The sequence below is a fragment of the Trachurus japonicus genome, chromosome 20 (genome assembly GCF_045865225.1).
Source record: "Trachurus japonicus isolate A0001 chromosome 20, Traja_1.0".
NCBI classification, from domain to species: domain Eukaryota; kingdom Metazoa; phylum Chordata; class Actinopteri; order Carangiformes; family Carangidae; genus Trachurus; species Trachurus japonicus.
Genome location: NC_140926.1, coordinates 20,879,201 through 20,906,163, shown reverse-complemented (window position 1 = coordinate 20,906,163; position 26,963 = coordinate 20,879,201). Strand labels below are relative to the sequence as shown.

Genomic DNA, 26,963 nt, shown 5'->3' with positions numbered 1-26,963 from the left:
TAATAGCAAAAAAAAAATCATGCAAATGGTGACTAATATTTCCCGTGAAAAAAAGAGGAGGAGTTGTTCTCTCGAGCATAATTTTGCATCACGGCGCCCATTCCTTGACACTTTGTGACCTCTGTTTCCTAATATTTTGACACATTTTCTGTTGAACTGCATGAACAATCCCCGGGAGCTATGAAAAGAGATTACAAAAAGATGTGAAATCTTGTCTTTTGGCCTCCCAGGTTGACTCAAGGAGAAATGCAAATAAATAGAGCTATCTGTGTCTGCATGGTCAGATAAGAGCCGGAGGCTATTCATACCTTGACAGCTTGACTCTCCTCACCCCCTCCCGCCTGAAGATAAATGACCTTATTGCACCACACCAGTGTCTTGAGATATCCCCCCCCCCCTGATTTTCAGCGAAACTAAAAAAAAAAAAAAAGGCAGAGTGTACATGAGAGCTTGTGTTGCAGGCAGTGTGTGTTTTCTGTATTTCTGCTCTGACGTCCTGCCACATTACCACTCCTGTCTAAAGACCTGCTGTAAATCAGTTTCAGCGAGGTGAATTATTAACCGTGCACGTCACATTCCTTGTGCTGATTCAGCCGTTCTGTCGATCCCAACAAAACTTTTTTTCCCCCCACTTTTCTCCACAAACTTCATCATGTGCCCAAGCTGTTGTCAGTCACCACCGTGCTCTCACAGCATGACTTTGGCTATTCTTGAGTTCACCCCCCTCCTGGTGTCTCTGATCCAAGCTGTGAAACAGTTGCAGTTCACTGTACAGTGAAGATAAGGAGCGCTGTCAAAAGGAGGGGGGCTGGCCCATGCAGCGCTGCTCAGACAAGACTATTGTGAAAGTGTTGAGCGCTGAACAGGAATGCTATGACAGGTCCAGACCTGAACTTCCGCATTAAGCAGGAACAAGACAACAGTCAAAGGGCCAGATGCAATCCACATCAGTACACCCAAATCTGCCTGCATGTGACTGATTTTTGGTGTTGAACTTTATTAGAGAACAATATTTTTAAGAAAAACCTTTGCCCATGAAGCGGCTATCCTGATACTAACTGGTGAAACAAGGACTAAAACATTTGAAAAGGTGAGTTACAGCTCTCTTGTGTTGGATGTTGTGCTTTCACGGTTAACGGTCAACACCCATGATTGTACTCGGCGTTGACTTCTCCTTGTGGTTTTATTTGACAGCGCCGTTTTCTAGACCCAGTTAGAGCAGACTGCGTCGAACTAGACAAACTTGACAGATAATGTTCATAAAACAGACCGAGAATCTTTCACATCCTGTCAGAGCTCATGATTTAAAGCCTCCTTTGTGATTCAGTCTTTGCCAAATTATGTTAAAGCATTCAAAGAAATTGCACAGAACTGTCGCTGTCACCTCAGATCTGGCTGTTCTCATGAGATAAGGCTTAATTAGGGTTCTGTACAGGGGCAACACAGTCATTAGACTTGTTTCAATATGAGTGTTGGTTACTTGCTTTCCAACTGGGTGGACCCTGCTCTAATGCCAGACTGCTGTATGACTCAATAACCACAGAAAACCGATTGGCTTGGCCTCCTATTTTAAAGCTAATTGTGCTGTCAGTTTGTCTCTGATTGTAGGAACATTTTGCACATTTGGCTTTTAGAGATGAGATTAAATCACTGCAAAAATGGACCTCATTACGTATATAATGTCTCATCGAACATGTGCATTTGAGATGATGGAAACTGTTAAAGTGTTGTCAAGCAAGAAAACACTGCAGTATATGTTTATACTCACTGTAGAGTGACTCACAGGGATTTTCTGTTTAAAAAATGTACATGGCCACCGATATAAAACCTTCCTCATATTGGATCCAACTTTAAATCTGTGATTTTCATGCCCTCCAGCACTTAGTTTCTGCCGCCTGCTCCCTAATCTGTCAATTTAATAGAGGAATAAATCCAGTTCTGCAAACACACCTGCATAAAACACAAGTCTAGTATAGTTAGTAGGTCATTTCTGTAGATTATGGTAAACCTGCTGCGCTTTGATACAGAAACTCTGCTCAGAGTTTTTGTCTGGTTTCCATTTTCTTGCCTGAAGCTTCAGTTACACATGTGCAGTCTTATATAAAAGGCTGAAACATATATTTGAGATTATTTGAGGAAGGGGTGGGGGGACTGGTTTCAAGAGGGAAGCAAAAGTCACTTATGCCGTATTTTTATTTCAGTGAATACCAGAGCAGCGGTATCCACTGAAGTGCAGTTAAGTACAGTGTTGTGTTTTCACAATGCATTGTGAGAGTTTGGTGGGTTGCCAGTTTCATGCCCGAGCGTTTCCAATAATATTTACTATAGTGCTGACAAATCACATATTTCCAGAGGTGTTTCTAGAAAGAAAAACAGAGATGGTGTCATAAGGCTGCGGAGTGTCTTTGAGACCGTTTTCTTGAAATGTGAATAAGTTTGATTAGTTTACAAACTAAAAGCACAGAAACATGTTGAAACTTGTGTGATTAAAATGGAAAAGTGAGCTCATTTCAGAGCAGTTGATACATCACCATCAGCTCTTTCAAATTTGGTTTGTCATGCTGGTCTCCCACTTCCAGCTGCAAAGGTTATCCAATGTTACTGATAAAAATCTTCTGCATGATTTCACAACAGATCCACGTCAACCTATCTCCAGCCAAAGATGTGTTTTTCCCCCTTATTTTGCTGTTTTATGTTTTAATTTTCCTTAAGGCCTGGTTACATGAGAGTTACGCCTGTTCACTTTCTTGCTGAGATTAGATAAGAGCCAATTGATTCTCATGTGTCTACTAAGTATCAAGCCAGTGTAAGCTAGCTGCTTAGTGTAGCATAAACATTACCTACAAGTTCCACTAATCTTCAAACTAAAGTGTTTTTGTGTTACATTGGGACAGAGCTAGCTGTTTCCCCCTGTTTCCAGGAGGCCTATTTATGCTAAGATAAGCCAATTGCCCCCGGCCCCTTGATGTAGCTTCATAGCTACATAATGGACAGACACATGGGCTACACAATGGTATCCATCCAACTATTTCTCAAAATATCAAACCATTCATTTCAGTGTACACCTTCAGTGTCATGACCACAATTTTAACATGGTTTTTATGACACAATCTTGAGCTATAGGTTAGACCTCTCACACCTCTTCTGTGGTGTCTCAGTGTGTTTCATTTGCAAATGTCACACCTACAGATGGAGGAATGAACAAAAGTGTAGGCTAATACTTTCCTTGGTTTAATGCTCCACATGATGGGTGGGCTACATGCCATTTGATGATCGATTAATGTTCTTCACATCTGAGCAACAAGTGGCTTTAATACTCTACTCTTTTAGCTCTATAGCCACAATCAGCAGATAGCCTGCGTGTTTGTTTTTTAAGATCTGACCAAAAGCAACATTCTCTCCAATTTCTCTTCACAGTATAAGAGATTAAATCGACAATATTTAAGTATGAGAGAAAGTCAAAATAATACTTAAAGGGATAGTTCACCCTAGAATGATATTTCGCTCATTATCTACTCACCCTCATGTGGACTAAGGGCTGGAAGAAGTTTCAGAGTCTCGTCCTTCTCTGAGTTACAGGGGGTCTCAGCGTAGCAGTGCATGTCCATATAACGGTTGTAAAGGGACACCAGAGCTCTTCGTAAAAAAACACACACAAAAAAACATCCAAATACCTCCATGACGCTCGTATGTAATGTCCGTCTTGTGCTGAAGCCCCAAATTGCGTAATTGTCCCGAAAAAAATTAAATAAGTCTATATTTTAAGCTTGTTTGTAGCGGAAGCTTCTCAAAGCTCCTCTTCCTGGTCCGTCCAAATCTCGCGTGATTTGCGCCGGCGTCAGTGCGGTTACTGCGAATCACGCGAGATTTGGAAATCTGTTGTATTGCTGTTGTCATGACAAAAATAAAGCGTGACACCGCAGGAAGAGGGGATAAAAATAACTCAGGGAGTGACTGAATGTTTAATGAGTAGTAATAGATTTTCCTAAATAATGAGAACATGTGATTTTGTATTTTATATCAAGTGTATTTTCAATGTTATAATTCTTCTGTTTTGTTTAGCTCTAATGTAGAATAATTATATTCATAAATTTCACGCTAGATTTTGAAAATTGTGTTTTTAAGCCATTAAACCGTGACAATATCGTCAAAGTAAACAGTCACAGTGGGTGGATCATGTCACCATTTCCGATTTCAACATAGCTAGTGACAGGAAATCTGCCCTTCACCACTTCCTCACTAAAGGCGTGGAAGAGTAGAGGCCTACTTGCTTATAACAGTTAGAAAGACTCATTCATATTGCTATATCACCTGGAAATTATGATTGATGCTCAAATAATATTCAGTCAGGGTTCAGAATAACCGTCATCACTCCCTGAGATGGTTTGTAAGTCCTCGTACAGTCCGTCCTGACTGAATGACAAAATGTGAGGGTGGCCCGTTAGCCTACAGTTTCCTGTAAGCCTCCAACCAACACACACCATATGTTAGATGTTGGAACAATATCGATCCATTTCACATTTAAATGAGAAACATCATGCCACAGCACTGTTTGAACTTTTGCCTGGAACGCGATCAGTCACACTTGTCTCATCCACAGTGAGACTGAAGGTTTTCCTTTGATTAATTTCCTGCAAATGCTTCCTCTTGTCCTGCTGCCGGGTAAGTTTAGTAAACTGTGAGTTACACTTTGTGAAAGATACTTAAAAAAAAAAAAAATCTAAATGGCTGATAAAAAGTGACGACCCGGATTTGGTTATGAAACATTTTAATTAGGGAAAATCTGAATGGTTGAGTTAAACCAATGAAATTAAGGGGTTTGTGGATCTAAAACAAACTGCTAGTTAGTACAGTAAAAGAGCTGACTATGAAAAATGTAAGATGAGTGTGTAGCTAGGTCACAGCATGTAGAGTGAGACCATAATTTAGCCACACACTTATCTTTAACTTGACCGCTATATCTAATTGTACCCTTAACACAACTGTACTCAGTTTCATAATTAGATAAGCAAGCCTTGAAACTCAACATAGGCTTGTTCAATCAGTACCACAATCTACTGACTGTCCAGTTTTGTATGCATAACAATTATTGTCTTGTGTATAAAGCAGACAACTCAATTACACTGCACTTGTGAGCACATTATGATGGCAGAAAAACAGTTGGAAAATGCTTTGTTAGGTAGTTAGGTGTTGGAACAGGAACACAGAATCGCTAAACTTCATAGGATTGTTGAAGACAGACTGGACTGATGACATTTCCACAGTTCATTGTATAAAAGTAAAATCAAATGAATCATCTAACCATAAGTAAGTAACAGCAGCCACCACAGAGCTAGTTCTCTATTTGATAAGGGTAAATGCTATTGATCAACGTTCGCAACAAGCTGAAGAAGCATGATAACAAACCTAATTTCTCACCATCATCATGATCATCCAATATCGTATCACTCAGTCAACACATTGGCATAACAACAGCCTAATGACTGAATTCTAATAGTGGGGATCTACGTCGTCCAAGCTTGTTCACCACCACTGTCTGTCACTTTTTACCACAGGTTTCAGCTCTGCTCACAAAAGATCTTATCAGGATAGGAAAATTTGAGCTTTTTCTTTTGTATGTAGGCCTAGTTACAAAATCGGTCACAACAGTTGGTTAATCCTGTAATAGGTTAGTGAGGGAGCGGACCAGTTTCCAGATAGCCGTGCTAACTTGTTGCTATGCTCTAAAAACATCATTGCTGAATGCTGATGTATTGAATAAAGCATTAGCTCATATTTTCTCTGTTGCCATGTGCAAAGATGACACGCTCATCTTTGCACTTCATCATCATAAAACACTGAAAGGATATGACTCAGAGTCTATAGGCCTGTAGCACCTCTACTGAGGCAAAGTGGTGCTTTCAGATGAATGGCGACGCCTTCATGTTAAAATATTTACAATGACGATATTATTTTCTGATGTTGAGCAGACAGCACTAACCACCATAATTTAGGGGGTTGACATGCTAACATTTAGCAATTAGCACAACACAAGTAACAGCTGTGGTTAATGGAAATTTCATTAGTTGTGAAAAGAATTTGGTGACATCATGTATGTGTATGTGACTGTACGCATTGCCATGGAAATGCATCCTGTGACTGTTAAGATATTTATGTTCGGACCAAAGTGTTGGACTGACTAACCAACGGACAGACTGACATTGTCATCCACAAAATCTTAAAGTAGTAAAATCAAATAGGCCTACAAGAAGGTTTTTATTTTCTAACTGTCATTTGCAAGTGGCTTAATCATTTTAACTATTAATGTGAAAAAATGTGTGAATTGTTTTATATTTTTATCCACAATTACGTTTTAGCACTTGCAGGGTAAACAGGAAGTCAGTGAAGCTTGTTGGCAGCCACAAAAGCACAGGTTGTTGAAGAAGAACTTTAATGTTCACCAACAGCTGTTTTTCTGAGCACTGAGTGGTTTAGTGGTTTATCCGGTGCACGACACATAATTGGTTGGTTCATCAGTTTCAGTGACTCTTCAGCACTGCACCTTTGGCTGCTCACTCACAGTACCAAGAAGTGTATTAAACATCATCATCATAGTAGGCTACCACAGGAGGTAGATGAGTGAGGAGCTTGTATGGCAGCACGCTACTGCTACTGCTGCCGTTACTGATGATAATACCTCATGTAGGCCCTGCTGTGATTGAATGAACTCCCACTCACACCCTCAGCGAAGCCTTGTTTCTGACTACTGGTTGAGCTCCACTGTAAGAAAACAGGGACTCTGTTTTGACTGCACATTCTAGCTCGCAATAACATTTGCTTTGAGAAATGAGGCTTCAAATGATACATGAGAGACAGCTTACTGTACGTAATTACAGATGGAAATCTCAAGTGAATCTTGCAGAGTTGTTTGCACAGCTACTATAGTAGTCCCTCAGGCTGTTGTGCTGCTAAACTAAAACAAGGAAGCATGATGGTTCGGACATTTTGCTCCATATGTCAGAGTTAAACTATACAAAACTGCAACAGTCGGCCTTGAGACGTCAGACTTGGTTTGTAAGCATTCATGCACTGGTTTGGACAGATTTTGATCAATATCTTTGATTTTGAGGTATTCTTTTTAGTACATTGTTATCTTTGAAACAAACACTGTCCATTGTAATCATGCAATGTGGGTTTATGGTTTTTCAGACATTATAGGTTTGAATGTATACTGCAACTTGCATGAGACTTCCCCCTTTAAGAGGGAGGGTTAGAAGATGTTGAAATTATATAAGTCCAGTGGTTTGATCAAGAAAAACTTTATCTGATGGCCTGACACGGCCCACACGGGTCTGTCAATAATAAAGTCAATCTGACTTTTGAGGTTCACAAACAATGCAGAAGTGAAATAATATTGCACCTTCCAGTTCAACGTCTGTAACAAGATACAACAAGCTCTGGAAAAGAAAAAAAGAATACCTGGGAGTTCAGCATACATAGTTTTCTTCCTTCAGTCTGCGTTGGAGATGTTTTGCAAGATAGTATAGCCTCAGGGCACACGTTACAACCACAACGATTTCAAAGCAGCAGCACTGTGTCTTAACCACAGCCTGCGCAACACGCATTTGAATTTAGCATTGGTGTCGCCATGCAAATGGATTCACCTTTTCATTCCACACATTCCTTGGCTGTCATTCGTCATGACAACCATATCCAATCAATGGAAATCCCTTGTTGCCTTGCAGCACCGATCAATACGGCTCATTGATAGACATGGTTCCCCAACAGTGGGCAGCTTATAGGTGACATGGGGAAATGAATTTGCTTTCTGACATTTCTGTTTGCCTTAAACAGATGGACGACATCGACGCCATGTTTTCCGAGATGCTGGGGGAGATGGACCTCCTCACTCAGGTAAAGCCAACCTGCTGTCACTGCAACCATAGGACATCAATTAACATACTGTATAATATGATTAACATAGCCTATAATTTGGTTCATACACAGCTTCCATGCAATCTCCTGTTTCCTCCAGACATCCCAGGGTTAATTCTCTCCCTTCTTAAATTGACTTCTCTGCCTTAAAGACAGATGACAAACTCACTAAAGTGCACCATCGATCACCGAGACACTCTAGATGGCAAGCACAACAGACGCGGCGGGGGGGAAACACTCTTTGTGGTCATCTAACAACCATAAATTACACTTTCTTCCAGAGAGGAGGTCAAATGGCAAACCCGTGAGCCAGCCAGAGATTAGACTTTTTTTTTTTCCTTCTGAGTGAAAAGTCCCGCTGATCACTTTGATGTTGTTTTTCAGCCCACCAGTCATTTTAAATCACTTCCATCTCCCCAGGGTAGAGGCGGGGGTCTCAATATTACACATAGAAGTCCTGTTAGGTGCAGTATACCCAAAAACAGATGTAACATTAAATGTGTAAACCCTAGACTTTTCTTACACAATGTTTTGGGGACAGTTTATGTTTCAGTGCACTCAGAATGTGTTGTGGATTAACTCACTCTGCCTCTAGGGGTTCCGTGGCTGTACAGATATTGTATTCATGCTCTTACACACCACCTTGTTCATTCTGTCCTGCAGAGTCTCGGAGAGGAAACTCTACCGCCTGAACCTTTCCCCACCACCAAGCAGGAAACTAACTTCTCCATCGGCTACACTGACCTCAATGGTGACTTAACATTTTGTCTGTCATGCATTAAGAAACACTACAAAGAGCCGGGTGTTGAACGTATTTGTTGCGACAACATGCCAGTTGGTGAAAGCCTGTTACTGTATATCCAGTGTTTAACCAGTTTTATCGTGTCAGTGATGAATTTCAGCATTCAGTTGCTTTGCAGTCTGCATGGCTACTGTTCAAGATGCGATTTGAGATGAAGACTAAGGTCACTACGTGCTAATTACCCAGTGTTTGCCTCAGGCTCTTATGGGCTGTAAAACAAGCAGTAATAATGTTAAAGCAAGGTCACAACATCTGTTATTAGTACTCTTCTATAAATCCTCTTTCCCCTGTTTTCTTTTTAGTACATATGTCATTAAGTACGTTAGTCATGTCAAATCAGGTTTATTTACACAGTGTCCCAGTGGACCTTAACACAAACCTACCATGACACAGCTAAATCACAGAACAAATGGTTTCATTTTCTTACAAAACTAAAAATTTCCATCCGTGCTAGCAGCTGTGTGAGGCTATATTCAAACACATTGGTGCTTTGAGCCAAATGCTAATTTCAGCATGCTAACATACAATAAAACATGCTGATTATTATCCCTTGCACATCATAAGAGAGGGCAGCTTGTCTTAATCAATTAACAATAACAAGAGACACAAAGCTTAGCGACATTTCTTCAAACTTGGCCAACAAATCATTGGCTTAAAAAACTAGATAGCCCCTAGGGGCAATTCATTAGTGAGTGTTATTGTAATAGCGTAATACTGAGTGATGGTTACTGATGTAGAGTTGAGTAATGTCAATTTTAAAAGTATACTATTACACAATTATACTTCCGGTGTTTACATGTGCAACTTAAAGTCAGCTACAGTATGTCAGTGCTTTCTGTAAAATTGCAACTTTTCAAAGTTCTCTATAAGTTGGACGCAAAAATGAATGCTGTTTAGAAGAAAAATTGTGATGAGGATGAGTCAGCCATGTTTACCAGGTTAGATTTGCAAATTATGATGCTAATATGTAATTAATCAGTGGGCCTACTTGGTGCATGTAATGGATTGTCATTAGTTTTAAAGGTATTTGGTTAAAACTGAAGTATCACTGTGATAAAAGACTACTCAAGTGTTTATAATACATTCTGAGGATGTCATAAGGTCTGTACAAAAAGTCAGGAGAGTTAATCCAATATTTGTTGAAATAGTTTGGTCAACAAACAAACAATTCTGACTTACTAATGCTTAACTGGCCATTTACTACTGCTTTACCAATAATCATTAACTGATCAATGTAAGTGTTTATTCCTACTGACCTTACAGTACAACAGACTTTTTCTCTCATGGGGTCAGGCAAGGAGAGATTAATGACAAATGAATTGAAAGTGAAGATTTGCATTGCTTAGTTGAAATACAGAAAAAGGGAAATAACATTTTGATAAAGGAACTAAGGGATATCCAAAGTGACAGATTTTACAGACTGGTCGTCTATTTTTACAGAGTGTTAGAGAATTACTTAATTCTGATTTTTAAAAATAATCTTTGTACTTTACACCTTTGCCTTATGTTTTGACAAAATGACTCTGTTTCTGACACCAGAGTCCCTGCAAGAACTGGAGGACACGGATCTGGATGCGCTCATGGCTGATTTGGTGGCCGACCTCAATGCCACCGAAGAGAAACTTGCAGCGGAGATACAGGGTCTGGGGGCGCCGTCACCTCCGTCATCAGGCCTGCCGCCACCGCCTAAAGGCCTGGCCGCGCACCCCGCCTCCCCAGCATCACCAGCGAGCAGCACAAGCAGCAGCGTTAGCACCCCGGCCTCTTCTGCCGCCTCCCCTTTGCCACCTCCGCAGTCTACAAAGCCTACAATGGTGTGTCTGCCTGTGCAAAGTTTGTCAGCATGCCAAGATAGCAGCATCATATCTGAAACTGCCTTTTAACCTCTATCTCTGCTCATGGGAACCGGTCCAAAATTTAAGAAGTGAGAGTTTTAAGAGTGGGTTTAAGAGTTTTCAGAATAACAGAGAGCGTTTTCATACACTGTCAAGGAAAAAGCCACAATAACATTTCTGCTTTGTTAGGCTTTTAGAATGTAATAGCAGAATATAATGAAGCAGAAAGGCAATAGTGCCACAGTCTCTGTTTAATCAGTGGCATAATTGATGTAAAACTTAATTACAGCAGAACCATCACCAGTTCCCAGAATATACATTTCTGGTGAATCCTTTCTTGTCTTTGTGGAACTGGGAAGAGTGGTATTGGTCTTCTAACAGCTGGACGGTGAGATCATGGCGAGGTTGTTACAGTTACAGAGACCTATGTGAGGCGAAAACAGCCCAGAGTCTGTCTGGAACAGATCAAACACGTACGTAAAGAGTAACAGGATCAATACCAAAGGTTGGAGTAGGGGAGGTAAGAAGATGTGGCAGCGGTCAGAGAGGGTGGGGGGTGAGGCCAGACAGGAGCTTATTGCTTTAGCAGAGCTTGTTACCTCATCCTCCCGAGGTAAAAACACCAGCTGTGCTGAGGCAGAGAATGCGTCATTGTTAAGCAGAGAGGTGTGCGACTTCATTAAAACAGCGTTGTCTGCGGGACTTTAATGTGTCCTCTCCCTGCTAATTGAGATCCAGTAGATTAGATGAAACTTCACAAATTAAATTCCTCAACGGACACTTCTCCACCCATGGGAAGTTTGTGCAATTAAAACTAAATCAAAACAAAAACATTGTCTGCGCCTCCCGAGCAGATATGGAGTCACCAGGATGGGATGTTTGTTTTTCAGTGATTTATCGATGTTTACGATTGTTTAATACTGTTCATTTTTCACAGTGGAGCCATGATACTGTGAAGTTATAGATATCCTGCTTAGACTAGATTAGAACTAATGGTGGATTAACATCTATTAATTTCAGACTGTTGTTTGTCTTATTTAGGAGGAAATCGAGGCTCAGATGAAAGCTGACAAAATCAAGCTCGCTCTTGAGAAGCTCAAGGAGGCTAAAGTGAAAAAGGTAAGACAGCCAAACACTGATGCGCGGGCTAGTCCTATGATCTTGCGTCCACTGGAAACAGTAAACTTTAAAGACACTGTGAATTATGGCTACATGGACTTCACTGTAAAAGACTTCTCTTCTTTTCTTTTTGAAGAGCCATTCATCACAATAAAAGGATGAGTGCTTTCATATTTGCAGGACAGCACTGTTTCCTCTTTGGGTGATATGTGGCGACTTTCTCGGCTTCAAAGCGGCACACAAATGTGCAGACATGTGGTCATGCATGTGAAGCTTCACTTCAAGATTTGGCAGTTTTGCACAAAACCGGACTGGCCTCATGCCAGTCGCATAACATACTTCTATCACTGGAGATGTGACTGATAATACGACTGCCATCTTCTATACTACTATACTCATGGAACAGGTGACACTATTAAAGGCCCGTTTCCCTGGTCGGATAATAATAATTGTAAAATCCTACCAACCGACAAAGAAAACAGCTGTGTGTGTATGTGTATGTGTATGTGTATGTGTGTGTGTGAACACTGAGGAAATACAGACCACAGGTCAGTTTCACAGGAACATCTGTTGGTGTAGCACAGAGAGGGGTAAGGTGCACTCAGCGGTTTCGGCAGAATGCGGTGTGAGGTTTCAGATAAACCCACTGGTTTCGACATGGATCATGTACTTTGAAGATATCTACCTTGACCAAGGAAGTACCGTCAGAGGAAAAATCATTTTGCTATCCGGTGACATTTCATTCATCCGCATGCCAAAACAATATTGTTGTCCAGGGAAGGTTGAGACCGAGTAACATGTGATCTAACGCTCTAAACCCCTCTTGTGATAACATCTCTGAAACCCACATTTTTATGACACGAGGCAAGCGACTGGCCGATGTTGGATCTGCGAAACCCCTCAGCTTTCCCAAAGCTGGATTTGTTTCCAGATGAGAGGAAGCGTGAAGCCATATGAGCCTGTAAGGGAAAAGCGCTGCTCCACTCTGGAGCAAAATTAGTCTCAGGCAGCTTGGGGCGGAGGTGCTACGACTGCAAAAAAGGGACAAACACATGGAGGAGATTACTGAAGAAGTTCATCAGAAGAGAGAGATAGAAGTGCTGATGTTTGACCTTCTCTGGTTCACTTGACATTAGCAGACAAAAACATCCATTTAGTGTGTGTAGCCTGTAATTAAACTGGCAAACAAACAACCTGCGTGTTCCTAAAGGCTGGATTTGGTGTCTCACTCCAGAGACACCTGCTGCTGTCCACGACATGTTGGAAACACTTCACTTCAATCTGTCATACAGACACACAAAAACCTCATGGCATAACCAACGCTTTGGGAATAATTAGTTTGCAGTTTTGATCCACTAACCTGCTTTTGTGGCGACCCTGGCTCAGGAGGTTGAGTGGGTCGTCCAATAACTGGATGGTTGGTGGTTGGAATCCTGCTCCATCCCAGTCACTGTCATTGTGTCCTTGGGAAGGTAAAGGTACTTTATTAGTCACATATACAGCTAGTACAGTGAAATTCTTTCTCTGCATTTAACCCATCCCTGAGGAGCAGTGGGCAGCCGCGGTGCAGCACTGTGCCACCGTGCCGCCCAAAAGGGAAAGACACATTACCCACCTGTATGAATGTGTATTGAATGTTTGGTGGTGCTCAGAGGGGCCATCTGGTGCACATTGGTAGCCACGCTCCTGTCAGTTTGCCCCAGGGCAGCTTGTGGCTACAGTGATGTAGCTTACCACGGTTACATGCGGTCATACCACCATTCCATACCACTATTCCGACAAGGCTTTCAATATAAGGAAATGTGCGTTACTCAACAGGTGACTCCTTCCTACTTATCTGGACTCTCTACCTCTGGACTCTCTCTATCTATCCGGCCTGTCTAGCCTCTGGTCTTCTTACTAAACTTAACCAACTCCTTTCTTCATTGCCTAAACCCAACCAGTGCAAAATCTTTTGGGGACATAACACACTATTTAAGGAATTGTTGGAAAGGCAGGATGTTTTAAAAAAAAAGAAAAGAAAAAAATACCCTCATTCCGATCATAGGAGGCAAGAATTGTTGGAATGATGGGGCATTTGATAGAAAATTAAGTGTTGCCATTTAGACAATTAGAGGCCTATGTCGGACTGGTGGGATGTCGGAATGGCGGTTGCCCCCCGCTTACCACCACCGGTGTGAATGTGGTATGGATGAATAATGTTTTCTGTTAAGTGCAAAAGTGCATACAGTAAATCCAAGCCATTATTTTTTTGTGTTGGCAAAGAGATCACACTATTAGCGATTAGCTTAGCTCAAAAGCTGGAAACAGCTTTTCTCTTGTTGGAACCATATCGATCTTATTGTTTTTCTTTTGTAAGATCAAACAGAAAAGTAAAATAAAGTCACTTTTTTTGACAGTTGGTGGTGAAGGTGCTGATGAACGACGGCAGCTCCAAAACTCTGATGGTGGACGAGAGGCAGACGGTCAGGGAGGTTCTGGACAACCTGTTTGAGAAGACTCACTGCGACTGCAACGTGGACTGGAGCTTGTGTGAGACCAACCCTGAGCTGCAGCTCGGTGAGTTACTGCAGTGAGATTTAACATAATATACCGAACCATGTGGTGGATTCATTCATTCATACACGGAGGTATGACTGCATTTGTAACAGGCAGAGGAGGGTTTATGGCCGATGATTAATCCATCAACAATAGCCATTGATTTTAATGTACTGCCACTAGTTGATGTAGTGGTCCGGCCTGCGCTTAAGTATTTTCAGGTGAAAACAGTCGTCAGATGCACAGAATGTGATGCGTTCTGCATTTCCACCAGTACTTGCTTTGGAATAAATCTCCTTCCAAGGACCAATATTTCACTTACAGACAATACAAAGATAAAGATGTCACGGTGATGTTGTTATGTTGGCAAGTGATTCTGGGTAATGTAGTGCAGGGACGTCACGGCGATAAGCACGGAGCTGAGCAGCAAATATGTCAACAGAACCAGAAAAACACAGCAGTGGTAGATTACCACTTCAACGACATAAGCCGTCAGTGTGTTTTCATATGAACTGTCACACACACATAACGCACACACAGTGTACAGTATGGGATATTTCATCCTGGTCCAGATGATGGACTGTGTTTTTATTGGCACAATGGCAGCCACACTGCAGAGAGAGAGCTCACAATGAAACATTGATCTTACTCCCATTCATTCTCTCTCCCGCCTTCTTTCCTATAGTCTCTCTTTCTCTCTTTTCCACACACGTACAGTGAAGACAGGTGGGTTTAATTTGTTGTATTGGACACTGTCAGTCATCTTCCCTGTCATGCGGAAATAGGAGCCTTATGATCTCAATCCCCCCCGTCTGAGCAGCCTGTGCTATATTTGCTCCCGCTGCTGGACTTTGCCGCCATTAGAGTCTCCAGTCGTTCATTACCATCTGTTTTCTCTGTTTTCCAACAACTTCATCAGATTGTTCCGGAGATCATTCATATTATTTAAAAAGAGCCGATCTTACGTATTGCGAACAGGGAGCCATTGTGCTCGGTGGTGGAGCTGTTTTAATGAAATACTGGTGGTAAAATCATTAACCTTTGCGAGCAATAAAATCTAAGTCCACGTTGTTTTGCTTGAAAATTACATTCAAGTAATTTTATATGTAGCTAGTTAAGCTCTGACACGCTAAATTAAAGGATAAGCATTTTTTCCCCCTGCCCTGTCTGTGGCACTCACCAACTAAGTCCATTCATTCCTGTTGGAGATGCAATAAACTGATCATAGTTTTACAGATGAATGTTAAAGGGATAGTTCACCCAAAATTGAAATTTCACTCATTATCTACTCACCCTCATGTCGACTAAGGGCTTGGAGAAGTTTCAGAGTTATCCGTGGCTTCTCTGAGTTACAGGGGGTCTCGGCGTAGCAGTGCATGTCCATATAACGGTTGCAAATGGATACCAATTGTCTTCGTAACAAAAAGACACACCAAAAAACATCCAAATACCTCCATGCTGCTCGTATGTAATGTCCGTCTTGTATTGAAGCCCCGAAATGCAGAATTGTCCCGAAAAAATTAAATAAGTCTATATTTCAAGCTTGTTTTGTAGCGAAAGCTCCTCTTCCTGGTTTGTCCAAATTGGACGAATTTAATTTTTTTCCAGACCATTTCCGCATTTCGGGGCTTCAATACAAGACGGACATTGTATACGAACATCATGGAGGTATTTGGATGTTTTTTGGTGTGTCTTTTTGTTACGAAGACAATTGGTATCCATTTGCAACCATTATATGGACATGCACTGCTACGTCGAGACCCCCTGTAACTCAGAGAAGGCACGGAGGACTCTGAAACTTCTCCCAGCCCTTAGTCGACATGAGGGTGAGTAGATAATGAGTGAAATTTCAATTTTGGGTGAACTATCCCTTTAAAAAAAGTCTTTGTCATTTCTTAAAACAGGCACTGTAGTTTTAGTCAGGAGGGTTAGGGTCATGAGAACAGGAGGAAGTAATGAGGATAGTTTTTGGACATTAACATCTGCAACACATTGTATTGAATCGTATTCTAATTTTTTTATACACAGACACTTGTTTGTTGGATCAATATACTGATTTATTTATTGAATTCACTCTTTTACTGTCTGCTCTGCTCTGCTCGTAAAGGTGGTTTATGCTGCCAGTGCAAAAACAAATGAGGAAATGTGTGTTTCCCTGGTTTATTTTTGACCACATGTTTAAATTAGCTGTCTGAGGCACTGATAGCCACTTATACCGTCTTTTGTGACGGCGGATTTGACTCACAACCACGGGAGTCTGGTGTCACTTGGGACTAACTGGTGATCGTGACAGCTCGACAATGGAAAATGTTTGAGTTCATTCATTTTTAAATGTGTGTAAACCCCCTGAAGTGTGTTATAATCTCATTACTATAACATTTTCTAGCCTGCATTTAATCTATGTCAATAAAGAAAAAATGAAGGGCTGGTCATGCACAGTAAACGCCAACAGAGCTCAACAGCATCGTCATCTTCAAACAAAGTTAAATTCACCCATGTGCATCTGCAGAGCTGCAACACCATGTCGTGAATGCAATTCAAAGGGATTAAAAAAAAAACTTGTACTAACTCACTCCAGCAGCAAAGTCACACCATCCGTTTAATGATCGTAATAGTCAAACTATAGACTGGAACCCTGGCAGCAATTTATTTAATGCCTACCTCTGCTTCGGCTAGTAACCTGTAATTGGGGAGCACGGCTAAACTACAGTCAAATGCTCAGTACATGATGGAGATCTATGGCAGCGAGTGTGTGGGTGTGTATAGACAAGCAGGAGGAGGAAAGTGCTCTTAATGTGTTTTCGAGCATTAGCACCATTTAAAGTTCTTCCAGCGAACAGGGAGGGTTGTGTTTTATCGAGCTCCTTCCCTTACTTCATTTGAAATAGACAATTACACAGCTGTGAAACTGACTTTGAACCAAACTCAGCTGATGCAAAGATTTCGTGGCAGTGGAGTGAAGTGCTGTGCATATGGTAAAGCATTTGTTTTGGCAGGTTTTATAGCACAAGGCTAAAACAGAGTGGACATGGGAAATATAAAGTGAGATTAAAGAGTGACAGGTTCTGGTTTAAAGTAGTAATGTACTGTAAAAAGTAAACAAGAGGCAGACTATTGGCAGTGTTGAGTGTTGAGTGTTTGAAAGTGCTGAGAAATTATTTCTAGACCCACACTTTACTTCACTTATTTCCTTTTTTATTTGACTTTTACTCTACAATTTCTGGATCTTTGAAAAAATAAACCAATGTATGTTTTCTTTTCTTTTTTTCCCCTTTTTTATAAATTGACCTCCCTCACCATTGTTCCGCTCATGATCATGCAAATAATAACTGTCGTCTCTTTGAGGCAAAAGGAGAACTGTAGTGAAACTCAGTTCCCTAATGTGAAACTAGTTGTTTTCATCAGAGTAAAGTTGGCCTGTGTGCTACTTGTTGTTGCTTCACTATCGGATCAGAAAATGTTTATTTGAATAGTTTTTTTATAAGGGACATATGGGACATTTTATAGCCTCTAGAATATAAACAACCACAGCTATATACAGGAGGGGGGGGGGGGGTATTTGATCCCCAGCTGAATTTTGCCCCTTATTTCACTTGATCAAATATACATTCATTTACCATCTTTATATGATTATATTGTTTCTCGAGTTTTTGTTGATATTCTGTGTCTATGTTAAAATAAACTTAAACCTTAAAAACCATAGGCTTTACATTTCTTTGTTTGGAAGCAAACTTACAAAATCAGCAGGGGATCAAATATTTATTGTCCCCACTAGATTACCTTCAGTAAAGGATACTCCTACATGAATACTTTTACTTTGATACTTAAAACTAGCACGCTGCCAACAAGTGTATATTTTTACACCAATAAAATGTTGAATGGAAGAGTTTATCTTGTGCCATGGGCTCATATTGAGCCAATAGACCTTCTGGGCACAGGCTCACAAATGGCCCCTTCTCAAATAATAATAACGGATGACGGAACTGTTTTTTTCTACAAACCAAAACTAGCTGATGCTGTAATCGCATGAACGGTTACTGCAGGTGATGGCTGACGTGTAAGTTTGATTTCATTTTGCAGAACGGACATTTGAAGACCATGAGAACCTGGTGGAGCCACTCTTAGCGTGGATGAGGGACACTGAGAACAAAGTCCTCTTTAAAGAGCGAGGAGAAAAATTTGAGGTTTTCAAAAACCCACAGGTGAGTCCCATCACTGTGTGCACCAACACACTAGCTAGTTATACATCTCTTTATATAGCAGCCCATACAATGAGCAATTAGATGTGATGTGAATGTGATATCTCAAAGTCCCAAAACTGGCTAGTTCATTGTTTTTGGCCATAGTTTGTGCAAATCCATCCCCACATTGTTTCAGCTCGGCACCATCTGGATATTTTCACTCCTGAATTGTTGTCTGAATTATGAGATGTCTTTGCTCCGTGCAGGATGACCTCTTACATTAATGTCCTCACTGTAATATATCAGACGAAACAGCTTCAGGCAAAAAGACGGCGAGATCTTGGCATGTTTGTTGATATAATGGAGCCCTTTATAATCTCAGAGTATTTAATGGATTCGGTCTGTTGGCAGAGACAAATAGACTGGTGAGATATTCTCATTTTTATAGCACTCCATCATGTCTTCCACGTCCCACAACAAAAGACAGATCTGTTCTGTCCAGTACGTCCCTATCAATTTACAGCTTTAACTTTTGACATGAGCTACCAGAATAGAAACCACCCCCCAGGCAGTCACGTACCACAATGAAAACATTAAGGCCCAGACTGTGATATGAAATTAAACTACCCTGGTCACACAGGGACAAAGAGCTGGTTTTGGGATTTTGTTAAGGAGATTGTGATGAGACCATTGTGCTAATGTTCAGTATGTCTTTTTTTAAACTTTTTTTTTTTTTTTTGAAAAACATCCTTAAAATTAAATCTGCTGTTTTATTTTTGTCATATTTTCAGCTAATATCAATATAAATCCAAATCATAATCTTCATTAAAGTCAGAATATGAATATTACATGAGAATCTACATCAATGCAAGTGATTCTATGGCTGCACCTTGGCCTCGTGCTATTTGAGCCAAATGCTAAATTTAGTACCATTTTCACACACTCAGAAAAACGAATGCTAATGTCATGAGGTTAACAGCTTATGTTTAACACTTGGTTTTGCAGGTATTGTGTCAAATTTAAAAAAGCAAGATGATTAAAGTTCATCAGACTTAACAGAATTGTATCTTGATGAACATATGAGTGTGTGCATCAGATTTTATGGTTAGTTTTCACTCAGGACCACATTCACTGCACTTCCTGGACTAACATGGCTAAACATAGCTAATATTTGGGGAAACTGCTGCAGCATCAGTCAAACTGAAATTGATGGATGCCATGTTTTCTTCCAACAGAACTTTTACCTGTGGAAAAAGAGTAAGAGCGCTCTCAAAGACATGAAAGACAAAGACAAGGAGTTATTAGTACAGGTAAATAAACTTCAATGGACACACGCAAAAACCTCTCAACAGATGACGTAGCTACGGTCGGTTTTCCCAATGGGAGCTCCTCTTGGTCACTCCTTTCATCCCCTCTCCACCTCTGCAGGAGAACTTCTGTGGGACTTCCATCATCGTGCCTGATCTGGAGGCGGTGATGTACCTCAAAGAAGACGGCAAGAAGTCGTGGAAGCAGCGGCTCTTCCAGCTGAGAGCCTCGGGAATTTATTACGTGCCCAAAGGGAAGACCAAGGTCAGGGTTCAAAAGAGGGGAGATGTCGTTAGTGGCAAAGATCAACAGTCAGCGAGTAGCCCACTTTACTTTAACCTGGGATACATCCAGCAGCACATAGAACAACAGTAGTGAAATATGAATATGAAATCAAGCAGAAAGAAAGATGTTTTTGCATATAGATAGATATGTTAAGTTTTTTTTTCCTGGAACTACAAAGTTATGCATTTCTGCTTTATCAACCCCACTCTTGTTTCATGCACTGCTGAATATAACTAGAGCTTTTACTGCCTGCTGGATGCCTACACTGCCCTACAAAGCAAAAAGGCAGTAACTGCGTTTTTGGTCGAAAATGAGTTATTATCATTTTCATGACATTCAAGGCATCCTTTGTTATGTGACAAAATATCTTATCTCAAATGTGTGTCGTTTTGGAGAAAAAGGGTAGTCGTTTTTACAGTAACTGCAAAAAGCCCTAGTGAAACAAAGCAAGAAGGCAGTAACTACCGTTACTCTGTCAGTTACTGTACTTTTGCTTTGTTTTACTTAACATAAAAACAACTGTGTTGCCGCAGAGTGAAGTTACTGTTTTCATGTTTCCCATACCCCGGTTTCCTCTTCTGAATATAACAATATATTTATGATTTCCAATATTTCCTCATTATCATTACTCAATCAAAATGATTTAGTTCTGCCCTGTTGAATTGGAGTTAGCCTAACTTGCCTATATTGCTTCAAAGTGAAGTTGACAGTGCTTTAAAGTGAATGTGATTTGTTGTAGATATAGGCGATACATTAGATAAACACACCCAGATACACATTAATCTAATATTCACACATAAGAATGTGGTACTATTCAAAATAAATTGTCCTAATTTGGGCCTTGATACACCTTAGGAATGTAAGACACTTTAAGCAGCAATTTCAGCACCAGAATTTCCGGGTGGAAAATATTGGCCTAAAATGGTCAGATTACTTTGGGTTTGGTATATCCATGTTCAGGGAAACAAATGTTTCCAATTAGTCCAAATACTGTGTATCTAACACACCTAGAGCACAAGTTGTGACAGAATAGTTTTTGAAGAATCTGCAGTTACTGCCTTTTTGCTTGGTATGGTGCCACATTTTTGGCAAGTAATACAAAGCAAGAATACAGTAACTGCAAAATAGGGGTAAAACATCAAATCAAATATGAGAATTAATATGTACAAAGAATAAGCTAATACAAAGTAACAAAACTGCCTCATGTCCAATAATCTACCTACAACTACTTAGGCTGGACAACAGGATAACTTTAAAGTCATTTTTCTCAGTTCGGAACTCTGCGTAGTTACTGCCTTTTTGCTTTGTAGGGCAGTACAGTATATTCACTTATCTAAGATCTCTTGGCAGCGCCTGCTCCCAAACATACCTCTCATATAGTACATTATGCACATCTACTGTATTTGTTATGCATGTATTCAATTCAGTGGGCACAAAAAAACAAACTAAAAGGGAACAAAAAAGACGAACTTGTAATGTAATCTTCTTTTATTTTATTTTCAGTCGTCCCGTGACCTTGTGTGCTTCCTCCAGTTCGACAATGTAAACGTCTACTTCGGCAAAGACTTTAAGACCAAGTACAAGGCCCCAACTGACTTCTGTTTTGTTCTGAAGGTAAGCTTAAAATGATGCTGTTTTATCAGTTGTGTACTCAAAGCCACACGCCATCTGTGAAATAAACAAAATTAGCTGTAACTTCTCTAAAGTGTGACACAGAAAACATTTATACTATCACAGGGTGTGTTATAGTTTCAGAGGGTTCATGCCATGAGGCTTATCTTGCACTGTATTATGCAAAAGGTATAAATGCATTGCATGGCGGTTTCTGGTGGTGTTTATGGTAAACTAAACAGCTGCCTTGCATTCCTGGTAAAGTGAAATTCAAGAAATAGTTTAGTTTGAAGAAGTGAAAGGACACAGTTTTATTTTATTTAGCTGAAGGTGATGAAAAAAAAAATGAAGAAGACCTATTTAAGCATTTCCTAGCATTTCTTTAAATGAAATTACTGTAAAAGCACCATGTATTTAATTAAAAGCGAGAACATTAACATTGATGGGAGCTGCCCATAGTAGTCATTAAAGAGTGAGAGATGCTGACGTGAAAATAGCAAGAATGAGATGAGTTGGTGGTCAAGTCTTAAAGGGATGTGAAAGTCTGCGTTCTTTCTTTTCCCCTATCTGGTCTGGAAAACACTAGAATCAGCAGATACCATTAGAATAGATGGGGAGGATCAAAGGGAAAAGAGCTTAGAGAGGCAAAGAAACTGAATTACCTACCAGTGAAAGACAGTGTCCTCAAGGTTTGAGTTGAAGGGATGAGAGCAAGGTGCTGTTTGTCCAAGGGCAAAGGAAAATGGCCTGTCAGAGTGGACATGTACAGAAGTCTACTGTAGCTTAGTGTCTGGTGGTTGCTGTCTTTTTAAAACGTGTTAAAGCCTCAGTTGTGGGAGATGGTATGAAGATATTATAACACAGATGATGTGCATATAGCCATGCAGGGTGTCTTTTATGGTGTGAATGACCCGCCCGAAAACTGCAACAGCTAAAGGAAGACGGCAAAAAACAATTGAGCTTCATCATTAAGTTGTTATACTGTATAGTGTATATTCAGAGGAGCAGCCGGAGGTGATGTCTAATACCAGCCTCATTATGGGCGACTGATATCGGGCCATTATCTTTGAATTTAGCTTCTTCTTTTTCTTCAGGGGAAAACAATTGACTCTAGACCTCTGAAGTATTTCATTGTACTGCAAATATTTCTGTAATCAGGAAGATTAGCCAAGACTACGTTTTCTAGGATAAAACCAGTAACAAAGAAAAAGTCAAACATCCTATTGGCCCCTGTTCAAACAAGATAACAGTAAATCTGAAGGTGCCATTGTGTCTCCTTCTCTGTATGTGAACAAATGCAAAGTGGATTATTCCAAATAATAATCTAAAATTCATTTGACTGGTGTTGCCCTTTAATATTGATTCTGGACTCACTCTGCCCCCTTGTGGCACCCGTCATATCTGAGACTGCATCCAATCGGAAACACTAACTCATCACAACATGTGAGTTAGTTAACGCCCTTTGGCGGATTAAAAAAAATTAATCCAACCAATACCATACATGAATGCAGTTTGGACAATAGCTGGAAAGGGGAAGGCCATGGTACCATTATAGATCTCTCCAGAGACAGTGGCTTGTTTTGGTCTGTCTTTACCCCAAAAAAGTGCTTATTGTACATTTAATGTGAGCTAGACTGAAGGGCAGATTTGAGTTGTTTCACAGTAGTGTAATGGAGGAGAGATGTATTTATTATTTTTTTAGTGTAACATTGCTTTATGATAAGCTATGTCTGAAAAAGGAGATGATCTATGGGAATGTTTAATTATTATTATTTTTTTTATCAAGTAGGCCTATATGACCACATTGATTTTTTTTCATTTTTAGTGAATCTGATGATTATTTCTGACTGTCTGGTTATTAAAATGTTCAATAATAGAGTGTTAGACTGTTACTGATTTGTAAATCCTGAGGTCACATCTTTAAATTGCTTGTTCTGTCAGTAGCCTGCACTATCACATGAGGTTCCCAAAAAGCAGCAAATCCTCACAGCCATCCAGCTGCATCTCAAAGTTCTGCTGTTTTAAATAGCAAAAAAAAAAAGAACAAATAAGCTGAACAGCCTGTTTGTTCTTCACTGGTTTAACCACATCTGTCTCATGGTTTTGTCTCCACAGCATCCTCAGATCCAGAAGGAGTCTCAGTACATCAAGTACCTGTGCTGCGACGATGCTTGGACCATGAATCTTTGGGTGACTGGAATACGAATCGCAAAGGTAAATTTGAAAAACACTTCTTTTCTAACACCTAATGCAATCTCCACTGGGCCCCGGAGACGTGAGGTCATGCTCTGTGGTGTGTTTCCTTACACTTCCAGTACGGTGCATCACTGCATGAAAACTATAAAATTGCTGAGAAGAAGGCAGCTGTCAACTCTGCGTGGACAAACCGCAGCACTCCATCAAGCTCCAATCCATCAACGCCCTCACCCACCGTCAGAGGTAGCATGACACACGATCCATCTTCCCTGAGTGTTTCATCGATGTGAACCAATCCAGATGTAGTCGTATTAGTACAAACCCTTTTCCTTGTACTGTACGTTCACTCATGGTGTTTTCTGTTTTTCCAGCCAAGTCACAGAGCCAGCCAAACGGTCATGCTTCTGCTCCTCAAGCCAGGCCTGACATGGTAAACAACTCTTTGTTATCAATGAAATTGTTGATTATTGATAGTAAAAGATCACCATCATAGTTTCCTGAATCCTACCATCATCATTTTGTATTGAATCAGACAGCAGCCTCATATATTCTATTCACTATCACATCAAATTTGACAGCACTTTATCCTATCATTTTGGAGATAAGAATTGATATTTAAAGGGATAGTTCACCAAAATTCAAATTTCTCATTATCTACTCACCCTCATGTCGACTAAGGGCTGGGAGAAGTTTCAGAGTCCTCCGTGCCTTCTCAGAGTTACAGCGGGGCTCCGTGCAGCACTGCATGTCCATATGACGGTTGCGAATGGGGCTCACTTTTCTTCGTCCAAAAAGACACACCAAAAAACATCCAAATACCTCCACACAGCTCGTCTGTAATGTCCCTCTTGTATTGAAGCCCCAACATGAGAAATTGTTCCGAAAAAAAGTCTGTATTTTAAGCCTGTTTGTATCGGAGGCTCCCAGTGTCTCAGTTCACTGCTCTGCCTGTGTCTGTGCAAATCTCACGGGATTTGCATTGACACAGGCAAGGTGTCAGTGCAAATCTCGCAAGATTTGAGACTGAGACACTGGGATGTGTGTGTGTTGGGTGAACTATCCCTTTAACAGTAAATTCATGGAGAGGTTTCTGGAGATGATTATGTGTAATTTGTTATTAATTATAAGAAAAGTGGAGAAACTGCTCATTTGGGTCACTTTCATCTAATGACTCCAATAAATTGCTGCTGTAACCTCCCTAAGTCTTTCAGCCAGTGCACAGATCATTCATTCAATCAGTCAGTTTGATGACTGAAGAAAATTTATTGGCCACTATTTTTAAAGATTGATTAATCATTTTCCATTCTCTGGTAACAGTTTCATAAAGGTGTATTTGTTGCATCCCATTCTGTCTACTCAGGACTTGGGTGCGTTACCTCCACCTCCACCCCTACCATCAACTGAGATTCTCCCGCCGCCACCTCCAGACCCGGCGTTCCCTCCTCCACCTCCTCCTGCGGCTTCCAAGAGTTCGCCAAGGCCTTCCCCACCGCAGCGGCATCTTCCCACCAACTTCCCTCCACCTCCACCTGCGATGGACAACCTCCCTCCACCGCCCCCGCCTCCACCCATGGATGACCACTCAGAAGCTCCGCCAGACTTCCTCCCACCCCCTCCTCCGGCTGCGGGCTTTGGTTCGCTGCCACCGCCGCCGCCTCCGTGTTTCGGGGGTATGGACCAGTCCCTGCCTCCTCCTCCGCCGGATCCTGGGTTTTTACCACCGCCCCCACCACAGCCAGTATTCACAGGGGCTGGAGCACCTCCTCCTCCACCTCCACCGCCTCCTCCGCCCCCAGCCGCTGCCGCCCCCAGGGCACCGGTGCGGCCCTCTGGAACAGTGAAGAAGATGCCTCCTGCTCCGCCTAAGAGGACTACACCAGCGCTGCAAGGAGGAGGAGGAGGAGGAGGAGGAGGAGACTTCATGTCAGAACTGATGCTAGCCATGAATAAGAAACGTAGCGACCAATAGCCTGAATTATGGAGTTTATGTATGGTGCAAACTCTGCCCACTCCTCATCACAGCCACCTGTGGGGCTGGGCCTTATCACTTCAAACCAATATCACACAAATATTTCATTTCATAACTTTTACCTTGATTACGATTAATGAACAAAAACTTATCGGTCTCTCTTCATATTTAACATGTGATTGTGTTCTTCCAAAGGATTAAACACATTGGTTGTGTAGTTGTGACTGATGAGACGGGTCCAGTCGTGTTTTCAACAGTCTGTTTCTGGAGCTCAAAAAATCTAGAGTAGCTAGTGCACGTTAGGTGTAAATGTAGCAAAAGAGCAAAATTTATTTAAAATGAATTGGTTTGGTTGATGGTCCAAACACATTGTTTTGGATGTAGCCTGCAGCTCAGTGTTTGCGGTCGTCTTATCCATATTAACAGCTTTGCTTCAAGTGAAAGAAGACTGACATCAACACGAATAGATGGTTCATCAGTAACCATAGCATGTAGCTTGGAAGGATCCTCTGTGACGCCAACCACAGAGTGGCTAAAACAAAAATGGGCAAAGAAGTGGGCGTATATGGAGGGGTGAGACTCAGTAGGCTTACATGTCTCATCCTAAACCTCTAAAAACTTGTGTAACATAGCTGACTGTCTTGTATGAAGGCATTTTCTGGCAAATTAGTTTAACAGGCAAAGCCAGTAACAGGTATGGTAAGAGCACACACACCATACCTGCTGAATAATATTTACATATAAATAATATTCGAGTTTGACTCAGCTCAAAAAACTATTAGTAAATAAAGTGCACCCATAATGCACCAACATGGCAGAGATTCGCTGTGCCAACAGCTAGCTTATTGGGACACCATGTAGTCGTCACTAAAAGCTGCCACGCACTCCAGTTTTGCAGAACTTCAATTTCTGATGAATGTGAAATACTGAGGAAATTAGCTACACGAACCATTGTGTGTGAGTTTTAGTTTTCCAAATTAGCCTTTGAGGAACTACTGTGTTGGACACTTCTGTGGTTTTTCTCAGGCATGGAAGTTGTGGTTTCACACCAGCCAGTGGTTTTGGTACTTTTTCAGGTGATTGCCCAGCCGTCTATAACATCTCTAAGGTGAAAATACTATAGATCAATGCAGACTTCATGTCCCCAACAAGACAATCGTTCTTTTATTATGTACGTATCCATATCAACCTTGCATGGATTCATT

The 26,963-nt window shown here is 41.0% G+C and overlaps 1 protein-coding gene across 1 annotated transcript; it reads left to right on the top strand.

Annotated features, from left to right (window-relative positions):
• Window positions 1-903: 903 nt before the first annotated feature.
• Window positions 904-25,885, top strand: apbb1ip (amyloid beta (A4) precursor protein-binding, family B, member 1 interacting protein). The gene is made up of 14 exons (XM_085763904.1): window positions 904-1,090; window positions 7,834-7,893; window positions 8,578-8,665; window positions 10,256-10,530; window positions 11,593-11,670; window positions 14,070-14,229; window positions 18,289-18,410; window positions 19,625-19,699; window positions 19,818-19,961; window positions 21,486-21,596; window positions 23,709-23,807; window positions 23,909-24,032; window positions 24,161-24,219; window positions 25,150-25,885. Exons 2-14 carry the CDS (start codon window positions 7,834-7,836, stop codon window positions 25,756-25,758), a joined length of 2,004 nt encoding a protein of 667 aa, XP_085620030.1. The 5' UTR covers window positions 904-1,090; the 3' UTR covers window positions 25,759-25,885.
• Window positions 25,886-26,963: the final 1,078 nt, after the last annotated feature.